At 36.0% G+C, this 15106-nt stretch overlaps 1 protein-coding gene across 1 annotated transcript in view; it reads left to right on the plus strand.

Annotated features, from left to right (window-relative positions):
- The first annotated feature begins 6155 nt into the window (after positions 1-6155).
- Positions 6156-15106, plus strand: part of LOC117331836 (synaptophysin-like) — a 56215-nt gene continuing 47264 nt past the window's right edge. The window contains exons 1-2 of the mRNA XM_033890762.1: positions 6156-6187; positions 8481-8546. Coding sequence (XP_033746653.1) covers positions 6170-6187; positions 8481-8546 — 84 coding nt within the window. The 5' untranslated portion in view covers positions 6156-6169. The remainder of the gene's footprint in view (positions 6188-8480; positions 8547-15106) is intronic.

A 15106-nucleotide genomic window follows, 5' to 3' on the forward strand; every position in this document is an offset into this window, starting at 1 on the left:
TATCCCTATTCACGGTATCCATCTAAAAACCTAAAAATGTCAGCCCTGTCACTGGTCCTTCCATTGTGGTATAGGTATCCCTAGCTCCCAATAAGTATCTGTAAAGCATCTCATCAGAATCTGACAATCATTGTCACCAACCCTGCCTGCAAACAGAAATTACCTAAGTAATGATCCAGTGCAAAATGTTGAATTTCTTCTTCAAAATATCTACACGAAATGGAGCAACCCATGTGTAGGCATTTGTCGATGTATTTATACCGTCCGTCAACTCCAACAAATCTAAGTCTCCTAGGAATAAAGGAAGAATACAGAAGGCAGATATATCCATTTTAGCTCATAATGCCCATTTACCCAAGTTGCTTACCATGTATAAAACATGTATCATATCAGAAGTACTTGACGGACGAGAAGCTTTCATTTCTGAAACTGGTGACCCCTTACCCAACTTTACTGGATGAGCTGACCATTAAACGGATGCGAACACCAGCATGGCATTTAACCTTACCATTTGATTGTGTGATTAACTCCGTTTTGCTATTAATTAAAATGGTGCGGCTGTTACTTCTTGTGGTTGAATTCATGAAAAAATATCCCTAAATTAATTTATTGACCTTTAATCATTTTCTATCTACTAGCCTGTGACTCATTATCACCTAATAGTGCTTTACAGCCACATACACCCAAACAACCTAAAATTATAGTTACACACATGTATTAATGGCAATCCAAGATGCTCATTCACGCTCTCAAAACAAAATATTCGCGCAATAATTGAACAAAATAAACAAACATAGTTTACATTTAAATACTTGATTTTAAAATGTAGCAATATGCATACTAACAAAACATCGATAAAATTTTAGATTGGTGAAGTTGACAATGTTCAAAAGCTAACCAGCAATCCAATAGACGTCCGGCAAAATCGGATTTCGAGTCTATTCCCTTTTCTTTTCTAGCCAAGTTCCAACGCTTTCGGCGTTCCGCCATTGTCTTGTCTTGTAGTGAACTTCCTCCTTTCTCAGGAGAACCTCTGAAGGATCCTTCCTACAGAGTAAAAACAAAAGAGAAGAGATTTAGTGTAAAGTTAAAATCAGAAGTATTAGTATACATATATACATATAAGTGATTTGGGTAGACTTAGATATTTACATTGATCACGGTTGTATCAATATTCAGTCCAGGTATCAATATCTAATCTTACTGTGGTCTGTATGGATACCAGTTCATAACCACTGTAACAAGCTATAATAATTGTATGTTGCCGATAAGGCCATTTATATAACTGAGGGTTACCATTGTAATTGCTATGAGTACAATGTAGATATAATTGTAGCACAAGAAACCAAAATGGATGTCTAATATAACAAACGTAAACATGCACATTAGTAATCCAGATAGGAATGAATAAAAATTTATGACGATAGCTATATTACACAAATGTTATATGATTGGTGATGAATAAAATGAGATAACTATCTCTGAGTATCTCATGAATAGCTGAATTATTTAAGAGGATAACAACACTTTCCGTTCAGAATGAAGGGCAAAGCACAGGCGCCTGGAGATGAATTCGAGCTGAAAAGTGCTTTGGTTCCTGGGGTATAGCACCGTGGAATCCAGAATAAGCTGTGATTTGTCCTCCTCTGAAAGATGGTGAAACGGCTGTCCTCCTGGAATCAGGGTTACTGCCTTATCAAGCGCCTCAAAAATTGGGTTCCTCCTCTTCTCTAGCATTGGGCATTGCCGCAGGAAATGGCTTGGTGTTTCAGGTGCCGATTTACAGAGTAGCCAGATGGTGTCAACTTCATTTTGGTTACATGCTCGCTTGTTTGTCTGAAGCTGATACGACCCTGTGAGAAGTCGTAGCTTAGTTGGAAGGCGAGTCACGTCCCTAGCGTTTGGTGTGACCGAGGAGATCGACACATGGGGGACACCAGGTTTGTAGCTTCCATTGTTTTAAGAATCTCAAGGAATTTGATGATGCTACATCTGCCATGATTACCGACATCCAATAGTTGTTGACTGCTGACTTTACCATTGATTTCCATTTTGTTTTTGGAATATCACCTTCTAAAAGATGGTGAGCAGAAGGAAGCTCATAGATGGCAAGCAATCTAATGACTTCGCCAAACCAGCTTGCCTGACTATTCTGTTGAGTACAAATGTACCTGGATGCAGTGTCGTACTTCAAAGAGCCTGGCTGCCTCATGATACTGCCGAAGAGAGAGAGAATTCTCTTGTGAATCTCTGCTTCTGCTGGAAGAAATCCTGTAAGCGTGTGCACAGCAGCAGTGGAGGTGCTGATTGGAAGAGAGAGTACTTGCTTTAGAATTTTCCTTTGAAATCTCTCGAGTGGAAGCAGTTGGTTGGAAGAAGGTTGTAGTACTTCCAGTCCATATAGGATTACAGGGAGGACAAATGTTCTTATTAGGTGGCAGGCTGTATGAGGATCAAGGCCATTCCTGTCATGAAGCCCAGGTTCCATCAACGCATAGGCTGCTTGTCTTCTTTCCTGATGTTCTCAGCAATAGCTATTTGGTTTTGGTTTCTTGATGCTCTAAGAATGCCCATATGTGATGTTTGTTCGACAATCGGCATTGCTGCGCCATTTATTTCAAAGTTGTGGTGTGGGACAAGTTCTTTTCTGTTCGAGCTGGCAACCTTCATCACTACGCATTTTGTATGGACTGTAAAACCCGCCGTTGCATTGTGAGACTAATATTCAGAGAAACACGGTCCGGCAGCCACAGATATTATTTTTTGGAATTCCCTGTATACTTTCATAAATACACATTTTCTTTCAGTTTCTGATTCACGATAGTCTGTTAGGTATGTACATTTGTATCAAGTCCGAAAACTGTAAAAAGCTCAAAATGTAAACATTGATATATGTTTCTTCGGGAGTGTGTGGCTTTAAAGCTAGGGATAGGTGGGGGCTCAGCTAAACCAACTTATTGTCTGTACCTAAAATACTAGGGATAGGTGGGGGATCAGTTAAACCAACTTATTGTCTGTACCTAAAGTACTAGGGATAGGTGTGGGATCAGTTAAACCAACTTATTGTCTGTACCTAAAGTACTAGGGATAGGTGGGGATCAGTTAAACCAACTTATTGTCTGTACCTAAAGTACTAGGGATAGGTGGGGTGATCAGTTAAACCAACTTATTGTCTGTACCTAAAGTACTAGGGATAGGTGGGGGATCAGTTAAACCAACTTATTGTCTGTACCTAAAGTACTAGGGATAGGTGGGGGATCAGCTAAACCAACTTATTGTCTGTACCTAAAGTACTAGGGATAGGTGGGGGATCAGCTAAACCAACTTATTGTCTGTACCTAACGTACTAGGGATAGGTGGGGGATCAGCTAAACCAACTTATTGTCTGTACCTAAAGTACTAGGGATAGGTGGGGGATCAGTTAAACCAACTTATTGTCTGTACCTAAAGTACTAGGGATAGGTGGGTGATCAGTTAAACCAACTTATTGTCTGTACCTAAAGTACTAGGGATAGGTGGGTGATCAGTTAAACCAACTTATTGTCTGTACCTAAAGTACTAGGGATAGGTGGGTGATCAGTTAAACCAACTTATTGTCTGTACCTAAAGTACTAGGGATAGGTGTGGGATCAGTTAAACCAACTTATTGTCTGTACCTAAAGTACTAGGGTTAGGTGGGGGATCAGCTAAACCAACTTATTGTCTGTACCTAAAGTACTAGGGATAGGTGTGGGATCAGTTAAACCAACTTATTGTCTGTACCTAAAGTACTAGGGATAGGTGGGTGATCAGTTAAACCAACTTATTGTCTGTACCTAAAGTACTAGCCCTTTGACCATCCTCTGCTTGCACTGGCTCCATTACTTGTTTTAGCTCAGCTGACGGCTCCTCCTGGGCAATGTTGATGACATAGACTGGATTCCGAGTCCTCGCCGGCCTCCACTGGTCCATACCTCGAGTACTCTTGCGTTTGATTTCTCTTGTTTGAGGCATTGTGGCAGGATGTGCATTGTAAATGGAATTATGAATATAATATGAAAGAGAAATTGAAGTATGACAATAAACTATGATCAAAAACAATTACACACATTGTAAGTATATTTCAGAGAAATGTATAAAGTGTTATAGCAGAGACCTATATTAATTAATTTAGTATATATACACATATCCTTAATTGACGACTAACAGAAGTAGTAATAGAATTGTATTACTGATTGTAAATACGCCAAGTCGGAGACTTGTATGTCAGGTATTATACTACGTCTCTGGGCAAGTATAGCATATACATGTATATAATATGCTTTAAAATTGTTGCATTTGATTATAATTGATTTAGGATTTATCTACGTATTTTTTAAACAATAAAAAAAATCTCAATTTGAACTTTCACCCAAAAAAGTATGTGCACAATATAATAAATAGTATGTATATTACGTACCCATAACACATACAAAGAATATGCTATGCGACTGTGAAACATAGTCACTATACGAAGGGAGGTAACTCTTAAAACTTACCCGAACGATAACCTGTACGGCATTGCTAGGCCTATCCAGAGACCTATATACTAGTATATAGTATATAGGTCTCTGGCCTATCATGATTCAGCTAAGCCTTACGCAAATAAAAGATCTCATTCCATACGATTTTATTCTACTTCTTAACCATCTGAACCTTGCCGAGAAACAGCGACAAACCGTTACGCCTAAGTACACCTAAACTACGCGAACTCCATTACCAACTGTTACACATCTAATGCAACTAATAATACCAGAGAGCTATATACTATAATTTAATATAGGTCTCTGATAATACACACATTCAAAATAAAGGATTCAAGATAACTTAGCGAGACTATTTAAAGCGGAACTACTTAATATCGAACAAAGCCGATATAGAGGATACTTATATATGATAAATTTCTAGCAAACTTGCTCCCAACTTTAATTTCCATCTCAAATCCCTTTCAATGAAAATGTTTCGTTGGAACATAGTTATCCGCATGACGTCCATTCCCAGCCACCGTTTTCGTCGGTTGAGTTAAAACTCAAATTTACCTTCTTGAAATAGCATTTAGTCTTATGATTGTAAACAGTGTTTTGCTGCATGAAACTTTACACGTATACATTTTGACATAGATCTATAGTATTATAGCCGATGGATGGTGAGAAACAAATAAAATATAACAAAGTTTTAACAGTTTACAGTGGCAGATTCAGAGGGGGTGCGCACATACAATATTGTGTAATAATTGGGCTACTGTAATTATGTATAGCTATTCCTCAACCGAAAATCAAGGTATTGTAATTGGCGTTTGCATGACATTCATACAGTTTTCACAGGGCTTTGGATCCAGCATCCGTTCTCTTTGATATTTTGCAAAAAAAAAAAAAAAAAAAAAAGATTTACAAACTCAGGCTATTTCTAATACCTTGTCAAATAAGTATTTTACAACGCTGCAACTTGCAAGTGATTACATTGTTGTACTAGTCTATTATCTTATTATTTGTTAGAATCACGTCACTTGATAAATATACTTTTGGGTGATAATGAATAAACCTGATCCAAGACTCAGCTGGTGGGGATCAAAACAATTTCATTTTTTATAAAAAGGTTTTAAGGAAAAAAACTTCAAAAGGTTTTAATTTGTAAATCTTTGGGGTTTATGGTGCACTAGGATGCACCACAGAGCTCTATATATTTCATTTTTTTCGGGGGAGCACACCCTGACACATTCCGCACCCCCCCCCCCCCCCCCCCGCAAGCCCCCCCCCCCCCCCCCCCCCCCTTTCCCAAAATCCTGTATCCGCCACTGCTTTAAGTGGCAGAAAAGTAGATCAGGTACAAATGTATGTTCATCAATCTACAGTGGTAAATTAAAGATGCATTATATTTCGGAAACTGATGAAAGTTCAGTGATAAAAATCAAACCACTTCCCAAGAAAGATATAAAATTATTCAGTCTAAAGGATCGCTACAACCATTATTTTCGCGACGATAGTTACATGTACAAGGGGCAGGGGCGGGGGCATTTGTAAAACTTTCCATGGATTAAAACGTTTAATATCCGGAACTTGTATTGTCGTTTTTAATATTAAAATTCTTCAAATAAATTGACCAATAGAATTAGAGCTTTCATTGCCACTGCGGACCTGCATTCCAAAAAATCATGGACGTCGTCGGGAAGGTAGCTCTAATGAAAAAATATTATTTCCCTGTTCTTTTTATCATTTCTTGTTAATATTTTTTTGGATAACCTAATGTACATCATATATGCTCGTGTATCTCTGACGTCTGCATTTCATGGCTTGTGATATTGCAACTTAAACTATTTGTTGTATTGACGTTTTGATTAATTGTGAGTCACTTGTATATTTGTAACTGGTCACGAGATATTTGATATATATATGCATATAGCTATGTAATGGACAAGTTGGTGTTGCCATTCAATGCCATGACTCCACACTTAGTTCGTTTCGATTGAGGGCATCCCTTTGTTTTTCCCTTGCTGTATTGATGCTAATTTGTAGACTGTCTGTGGAAATGTAGGCGTGACCCTGTCAGTCAACCATGTCGACTATTTACTTTCTGTTCAGTATATATACTGTAGACTACATTGTCGTAGATATAACTAATACTTCCAACCCATGCCAAGTTATTTTACTGACAACTCGTCATAAATACACGACTTTCTGAGAGTCTGTTCTCGGAATGCAGTTTTGCACTGCAGTAGTTTGAATTTCAATTTTAATGAAAAGAGGAGTGTTAGAGACTGGAATACTTACATATGTCTCTGATGAAGTACAGAAAAAAACCGAAAATGGCTATAAAAGGAAAATGTTAAAAAATAGACCATGTGTACAAGCCTCACCTGTCAATAAACACATTATATAACATCATTAAATGGTTATTGAATGACAAAAATGAAAAAAACCCTTATTTATCATCAATTACATGGTTAGCAAGCAACATAAGCTCTTTAGAGCTTTTATTACGATGCCAATAAGGGAACCAATGTTGTTTTGGATATTTGCCAAAAACCCACAAGAGAAAAACAATATGCCATCAATGGGGAAACAACAAAACCCAATTAACAGACAAATCATCCCCTGCCACCAGCGCGGCTCAAATCCTCGTTCTAGGGTAGAGTTGTCTGAAGCTCGTGCTTGACTGCATTGACAAATGTCAGGGCATCAGCAATTAGGGCCACCGAGCCACCCTTAGTACCTGTGGCCTGACCCATTCCATTATATATTGAGTCAGTTATGCTTTCATTGTTGTAGTTATCAGTTACAGGTTATATGTCCATTATAATTGGAACAACTAGAGCTTCGTTACACAACGTTATAAATGCAACTAATGTAAAACAGTTTGAAATTCTTCTGGACAAATCATTGGGGAGAAATTTAGCCATATTAAGATGAAAGGACATTTTAATTTCAGCAGAAGTATTAAATATTGTAAATATTGTAAAATTAATTGATATGGCTATACATGAGGCTTATAGCCTGCATCCATTATTTATGGTATTAAATCGCATTGAATAATATTACTGCATTTTAGAGGAAGAGTGTGCTTAACCTTTGCAGGAATTCTGCACAACAAAAGCAAAGACGTATATATTGTTATATACGTATACAATATATGTCTCTGACAAAATGACATCTGTAGATTCATGACTGCATAGGGATACATATGTATATGACACAAGGCCCAGTATTGTAAGATCTTTTGTGTTTGATCACTGAACCATGTAATTATTCTGCATTCAGTATACATATAACAGCTAGCATACATTACATTTTAAATCAATACTGGCCAAAATAGCTAAATTAGTACAGACTACCCTTAATTTTCTAGTGTTAATTTGTCAACCTGTTTCAAGAGAATCTAATTTTTGATACAAGAAAAACACAAGTAAAAACTTAATCAGATAGACTTATATCTATCATAAAAATTGGATCAACTTATCTATCATAAAAATTGGATCAACTTATCTATCATAAAAATTGGATCAACTTATCTATCATAAAAATTGGATCAACTTATCTATCCTAAAAATTGGATCAACTTATCTATCATAAAAATTGGATCAACTTATCTATCATAAAAATTGGAAGGTTAGATCTGCAAATTACTGAGTATGCTTTATATAGTGCCATTGGTTTTGAATAGACAACTTAAAAACTTTCAAAGAAAACTGGTACAAATGTTTTTCAATGCAGAAATAACTTTGATAAAAAATAATTTGCTATGAAACTTATTTACTGTATTTATTTTTTAGAATAGATTAGACTAAACAATGCAGTTTGTTGACTAATCAGAGATAAAACTTACCGCCTTAATCCTCTCTAATCCTTATATTATATATATACCTCTACTGAAAGCCCAGCATGGACATTGTAGCTATAGGTTGATATGTCAGTGCAATAATGTATGCAATTTTTTTTAAAATAAAAATTAACGTAATATTATTTCAGGTTATGGGATCATTCAACGCTGAAGCTCTGAAGGAGCCTAGAGGTTTTATCAAGATCCTGCAATGGGTAAGAGATTTTTTTGTGATTTTATATTAGGGTAATGTTTATTTTCAACCCCTTCGCTGACTTCCTAATGAAAAAAAACCATGAGATTTCAGACAGATTTGGGTGATATATATCCCCTTCACTGATGACTTCATTATGAAAGAAGGACTTGAAATTTCAGGCAGGTTTGGGTGATATGATATTGCATTCGTTGATTTCCTTTGGTTAGTTTAAACTTTCTTTTATTTTTAATTGATCAATTTAAACTTTCTTTTATTTTTAATTGATCAAACATCTCACTATAATCATTATCACTTCTGTAAGTAAAGAGAAGTGTCATATACCCATGACTCTTGCTCAAATGTATCTGTCTCCACTATATAAATCAGCAAAAAGCATGTTCATGTTATATGTAGCCAAGTATCATATATGTTTAGATATCTGTCATATCATTATAGAAAATCTTCCAGTCTATAATTATGTATATAAGTTAGTACCGAAACATTATTAATGCAATGTAGTATCTTGTGCCAATTAACGTACCTGCTACATTCCAACTGAAAATGGTCATTACTTTAACTTCTTCACAAATAATCTGCAGTGCTCCAGATAACTTTTGAAAAGGTGGAGTTTTTAGTTTTTACCCATACCCCTGCCCACAAATAAGCCCCCTTTTCATTTTTGCGTAATTATCAAATTAAAGCTAAAAGTGATTCACAAATAAAGTCCTCCCCAAACTTGAACTAAAGTTTCACATTAGGGGAGGGAGCTTACCTGAAAATAAATGCTATAATATACAATGTATTGGGAGAATTTCTTTTCCTACCAATGATGTATTTGGGTTTAAGTCTATAAAGATGGCAACATGTAGGCTGCAAATTACTCGTGAAAACATTGATATAATTAGATCAACATTTAAGGTATGAAAGAAGAGCAGCAACTCCAGAGTCCAGGTTTGAAAATTATCAACATTTATTTAATGACAAATAACATAATTTCATTAATTTGGCTTTATGGATTACAGACTCTTGGAAGGGAAGTAAATCTTCAGTTTCTTTTGGATATCTTAGACATTCAAGGGGAAGCAATTCTTACAAACTTAGTCAATACTATGTTACTGTTGCTGTATGTCATATTTCAGTCAACACAAAAACAATTTTATTATTATTATAACTTTTACACAATACCTACATAATAAGTCATACATTTTAATGATTTTATTTTATGTCACATGGGTGAAAACTACCTTTTGACATGGAAAACAGGTTGTTGACTTGATTATAATTGAGGTATGCACGTAGTTGTCGGTATATAACCTTCTGATATTTTTAGTTGTGTGTTAGGGGAAAACCGATAAAGATATTCAATTTTTCTAGTGTTTATTTGTAAATATTTAGGATGGATATATATATAAGTTCCTAGGGTACATTATGATTAGATTTTAGTTTTATGTTTGCCTAGTCGTACTAGTTCTACCCAGACTCCTATAAGCATGCTAATTGGCTCTCAAATAGAAACAAATATTTGTATACATTTGCTCATGAAATAGATGTTTGAATGCTTTTCACAGCATGGTATTCAAACATACCAACTTTAATTCAGTATTAATCAGCAATACCAGGATAACATGTACATTTATACATAAATTAGTGTAATCATAATCAAAAGAATTGATCTTTTCAATGATTTGTTTGTTTGATTGTTAGCTGGGTTTATCGCCCAATGAATAGCCAGGGTCACTTTAAGGGTCTCCTTATTGTAGTAGTTGGTGACTACATCACTGAACAACATACGTAAAACCTGTTGCATGCCATCCTTAGCAATTACAGTAAAATGTCTTGTCTAAGGACACAACCATACAACACATGCACCAGTTCATTTCTCAGCTTCCCAAAAAACACAAACCATTGTAAGGAGCATCAAACCAGACACTCCGGACATGAACCTGAGGGTGCGTGGCCGGCACTCTAATGAACTGAGCTATCATAGCCGGCACTGTAACAAACTGAGCTATCATGGCCGGCTCTCTAACCAACTGAGCTATCATGGCCGGCTCTCTAACCAACTGAGCTATCATAGCCGGCACTGTAACAAACTGAGCTATCATGGCCGGCACTCTAACCAACTGAGCTATCATGACCGGCACTCTAACCAACTGAGCTATCATGGCCGGCTCTCTAACCAACTGAGCTATCGTGGCCGGCTCTCTAACCAACTGAGCTATCGTGGCCGGCTCTCTAACCAACTGAGCTATCATGGCCGGCTCTTTAACCAACTGAGCTATCATGTGGCCGGCACTCTTAATCAAATGAGCTATCATGGCCAGCTCTCTAACCAACTGAGCTATCATGGCCGGCTCTCTAACCAACTGAGCTATCATGGCCGGCTCTCTAACCAACTGAGCTATCATGGCCGGCTCTCTAACCAACTGAGCTATCATGGCCGGCTCTCTAACCAACTGAGCTATCATGGCCAGCTCTCTAACCAACTGAGCTATCATGGCCGGCTCTCTAACCAACTGAGCTATCATGGCCGGCACTCTAACCAACTGAGCTATCATGGCCGGCTCTCTAACCAACTGAGCTATCATGGCCGGCACTCTAACCAACTGAGCTATTATGCCCCACTATAATTTGTAGCTTACTCATACACCCCTGCCAGGTTTTGTCTCACCAATGTTTTGTGGTGAAACCAAATGATTTCTTAGATGACATGACGCATGTCTGCTAGCACGAGGAAAGGGTATAATTTATCCTTGTGAATGGCCACTAGTTATTGTCTGATATTAATGAGAAAGGACAAATATAATAACATGGATCCCTAATTTTATTGCTTGCAAATAAATGAAAGGGGACTTTGGATCTATATACATCAAGTGAACCATTCAGAATATGAAAACATAGCAAGCTGAATGCCTTCTCACTAAACCAGCTGCAGTAGCTAGCAGTATACCAAAGGTTAGTTCTACTATTGATATAGTTCTACTATTGATATAGTTCTACTATTAATAATGATAGTTCTACTATAATATAGTTCTACTATTAATATTAATCGTACAGTATAAACTTGTTTTTCAATGGATTTTCCAGAATATGTTGGTAGGCCGATTTTAACAAAACTAAGTGCACACTGAGAGATACTGGTTTAAAGTTCCTTTTCATAATATTTTCATTAATTTGATTTTCCATTCTAGTTAATGGCAACATGAAATAATTGCAACATTATATTGACATACTCTGGTAGGGGTGTGATGTACATGGTGCTGTGGGAAATTTTGTTTTGTCGTTAATTTTAATTCTTCCAGTATATGTATGTAAATTATTGGAGGAAACTTTACATGTTTCTTTTTCAACACTTTAATGAAGATCCATCCATGAAATAAAATATAGTGTATGTATAATTATCGATTAAAATGAGAAGTTCAGAAATTTAAATGAAATACCATGCATATACAAAATGTATTATAAGAATGTAGAAATAGTTTTATTGGCAAAATGATTATAAAATACAGGTACCATGCTAAAAAGAAAAATCTTTGGACAATTTGGATATATATATATATATATATATACAAGTTGTGAATTTGATGATGTATATATGATATGTAGGTACACATGACAACAGTGATGTATATATACATAATATATATCTGTCAACATGAAAAAATATCACATATAGACTTGACAAGATAATGTAGTGATGGGGATTACAATGACTGCAGTGACAAGTCTCTGTCTGATTGTTTTGTTATCCTTTTTCCTGATTTACTCATTATCCTATTTCCTGATTTACTCTTAAAGTTGTAGTCTGTTGGATAAACTGTGTAGCGATATACATTCTGTGTTGTGAGTGACAGTGCTTCTGTCGGTTGTCGAGTGGCAGTGTTTCTGTCGGTTGTCGAGTGACAGTGTTTCTGTCGGTTGTCGAGTGACAGTGTTTGTCAGTTGTTGGTTGTCGAGTGACAGTGTTTCTGTCGGTTGTCGAGTGACAGTGTTTCTGTCGGTTGTCGAGTGACAGTGTTTCTGTCGGTTGTTGGTTGTCGAGTGACAGTGTTTCTGTCGGTTGTCGAGTGACAGTGTTTCTGTCGGTTGTCGAGTGACAATGTTTCTGTCGGTTGTCGTAGTTACAGAACTGAGTTAACCTGTTTAGGGAGGAGAGTGGTTATGGTGCCGATGCTGTAATTTGCAGGCACATTGTTAGTTAGGCGTAATGACAGACAGTTATTCTGTAATTGTGGTATTGATTGAAGGCTTGAAGAGCTGTTCAGTATATCAAGTGTTGATTTGTTCCTTGGTGCCATTCATTGCTCTGTAATGGAAAGAAAACTTCGTTTTAGTCCACCATCAGACTCCAAAGATGTTACTAGGGACAGATTACATTGTTGTATTACCTTGACAAACTGGTTAAGGTGCTGGTGCTTAAGGGTGTATAGGAATTAACAAATGATTATTTGCATATTGGCTTTGAATTAATGAAGATTTAGTCTCGATACAAATACCTGATTTAAGTTCTAAGTTTTATTTTGTAACTTTTTATTATTTTTTTTTTCCTTTCCAAGATTTTTTTTTCAACAATGCAGTTACAAGACATGAACAATATCATTTCAGATGCTCACCATCTCAATCATCCATACATCTCATTCTTTCTTTTTTAAACTGATACACCAATATCTGTACTCTCGATCATTTTCTTACCATTGATCATACTAGTAGTTTATTGGAGATAAAACTAAGGTCTTTTTTGTTCTGTATTTCTAGTAGTTATTATTACTTATACATTTTGTAGTTTTCATTTTCCTTTCACTTGTATTTGATAGAGTAGCTTTTGAGGAGAAAGCAGTGTCTGGATTTGGAGGGAGGGAGAGGGGGAGGAGTGCCACAGCATTGTAAAAAAAAATCAAATTCAAGTAGTAATCCCATAAAAGATCACAAAATTAATATAATTTAGTAGAAAGAGATCATCAGGATTTTTTAATTTCAATATGGCATAATGCAGAAAAAAAATTAATAAAAAAAGACAAAAAAAAAAAAAAACAATACAAAATTGTTTGAAATAAGAATCTTGTTCTGAACAGTTTTTGCCAGAAATTAACATTAAAGGAATTTGAAGTCTTGTTGGTTTTCCTTTAACTTTGCACCATGTGTAAAGAATTTGGTGTGATGATTTTGTTTGTTTCCTTTCTTGCTGATTTATTAGTTACTATAAAGTAAATTTATAAAGTAAATTTATAGCTGGGATTCACTAGTATGCCTTAGTTAGGGACTTGTAGTAGTGTTACAATGACCATTTGTACTCCAAACACAATTTTGTTATCAACTAATTCCAGTCAGTTATAAAATCATATAAAAGACTTCCATAATTTAATTAGAGGAAATTAAATGATAGAAGTTATTGCATGTTTTCTATCTGGTTAAACTTTGTTGAAGGAGGAAGGAGAGTGATGTTTGCTGTAATTTGATTGCTGGTGGCTTGATTCTTTACAGTATCCGTTTCTAATGTTGAAAGGCCTAGGTTTACCAGTAATTGTTTTCTGGTCTTGATGCTGAATTTTCCCAGTGATACAGATGTTTCATTGATTGACATTATAGTATCTTAGAATAAACAAAATATTAAAATTCAAGCCACCTTTGTTTTCAGCTTATCAAAATGTGGTAGGGTTGTGGTGTAGCTCTTTTTTTCTAGAACAATGGCTGGATAATGAAAAACTAAATTGTGACAGGAATAACATGGCTTGAATATAGCTGTGTATCCTAAGGAACAGTATATATATAAGTTAACATTAGAAGTAGAAACCTCTTACACCAAATTAACTTGTCAATTCCACTCGGAAAATTAATCTCCCACACTGATTTCCTGTGGTAGTTTTCGAAGCACACATCCAGAAACCGACAGGAAGTAGTATTTAAACCTGGGCTTGTTATTTAGGAGGTAAGTATTCCTGCAAGTCCTATTTAACTAATGATAATATATTACCCTTAAATGGCAGTGGATTAAATTGTGTTAAAATTCTCCCCATCAAGTGCTTCCTTATCTAGAGGATAGAAACGTTTATTCTGTTTACACCTTTAACATATATTGTAAGTTAGGTTATCCCCTTCTAAACTGTATACTCATAGCTGCCCTGGAATGTAATTATTAGACATTGGGACCTGGCCCACCTAGTACATACTTTAATTCCAGGGTGTAAAAGTTTGTTTTTTCCAGACTGTCTCCAACCTTTTACTGGCTTCTTAACAAACGAATGGTTGAAGGGCTTCATCTGTTCCGTCTCCGGCAAAATCAATGAGTATTTGGAATTGAAATTGTGTGGATGCTTCGACAAGAAAATTAATACACTATGTAAACAGACTCAGTATTTTCAGTCAGCAGCTGTATATGTGTGTTTTAATATCGTAAAACATCATGCCTTAGGTAACCAGTATAGTGGAGCATCTCTATTTAATGGGTGATTGGGATCAATGTTGGTCATCCTTTTGGTGTTGTATGGTAGATTTAAAGGACAACAGTGTGGATCATTCCTATATATTCCTATTGAGAGAATCTCCCAATTAGACTTGTGTATTGCCTTAGATTCTCTAGCT

The sequence above is a fragment of the Pecten maximus genome, chromosome 7, assembly GCF_902652985.1.
Source record: "Pecten maximus chromosome 7, xPecMax1.1, whole genome shotgun sequence".
NCBI classification, from domain to species: domain Eukaryota; kingdom Metazoa; phylum Mollusca; class Bivalvia; order Pectinida; family Pectinidae; genus Pecten; species Pecten maximus.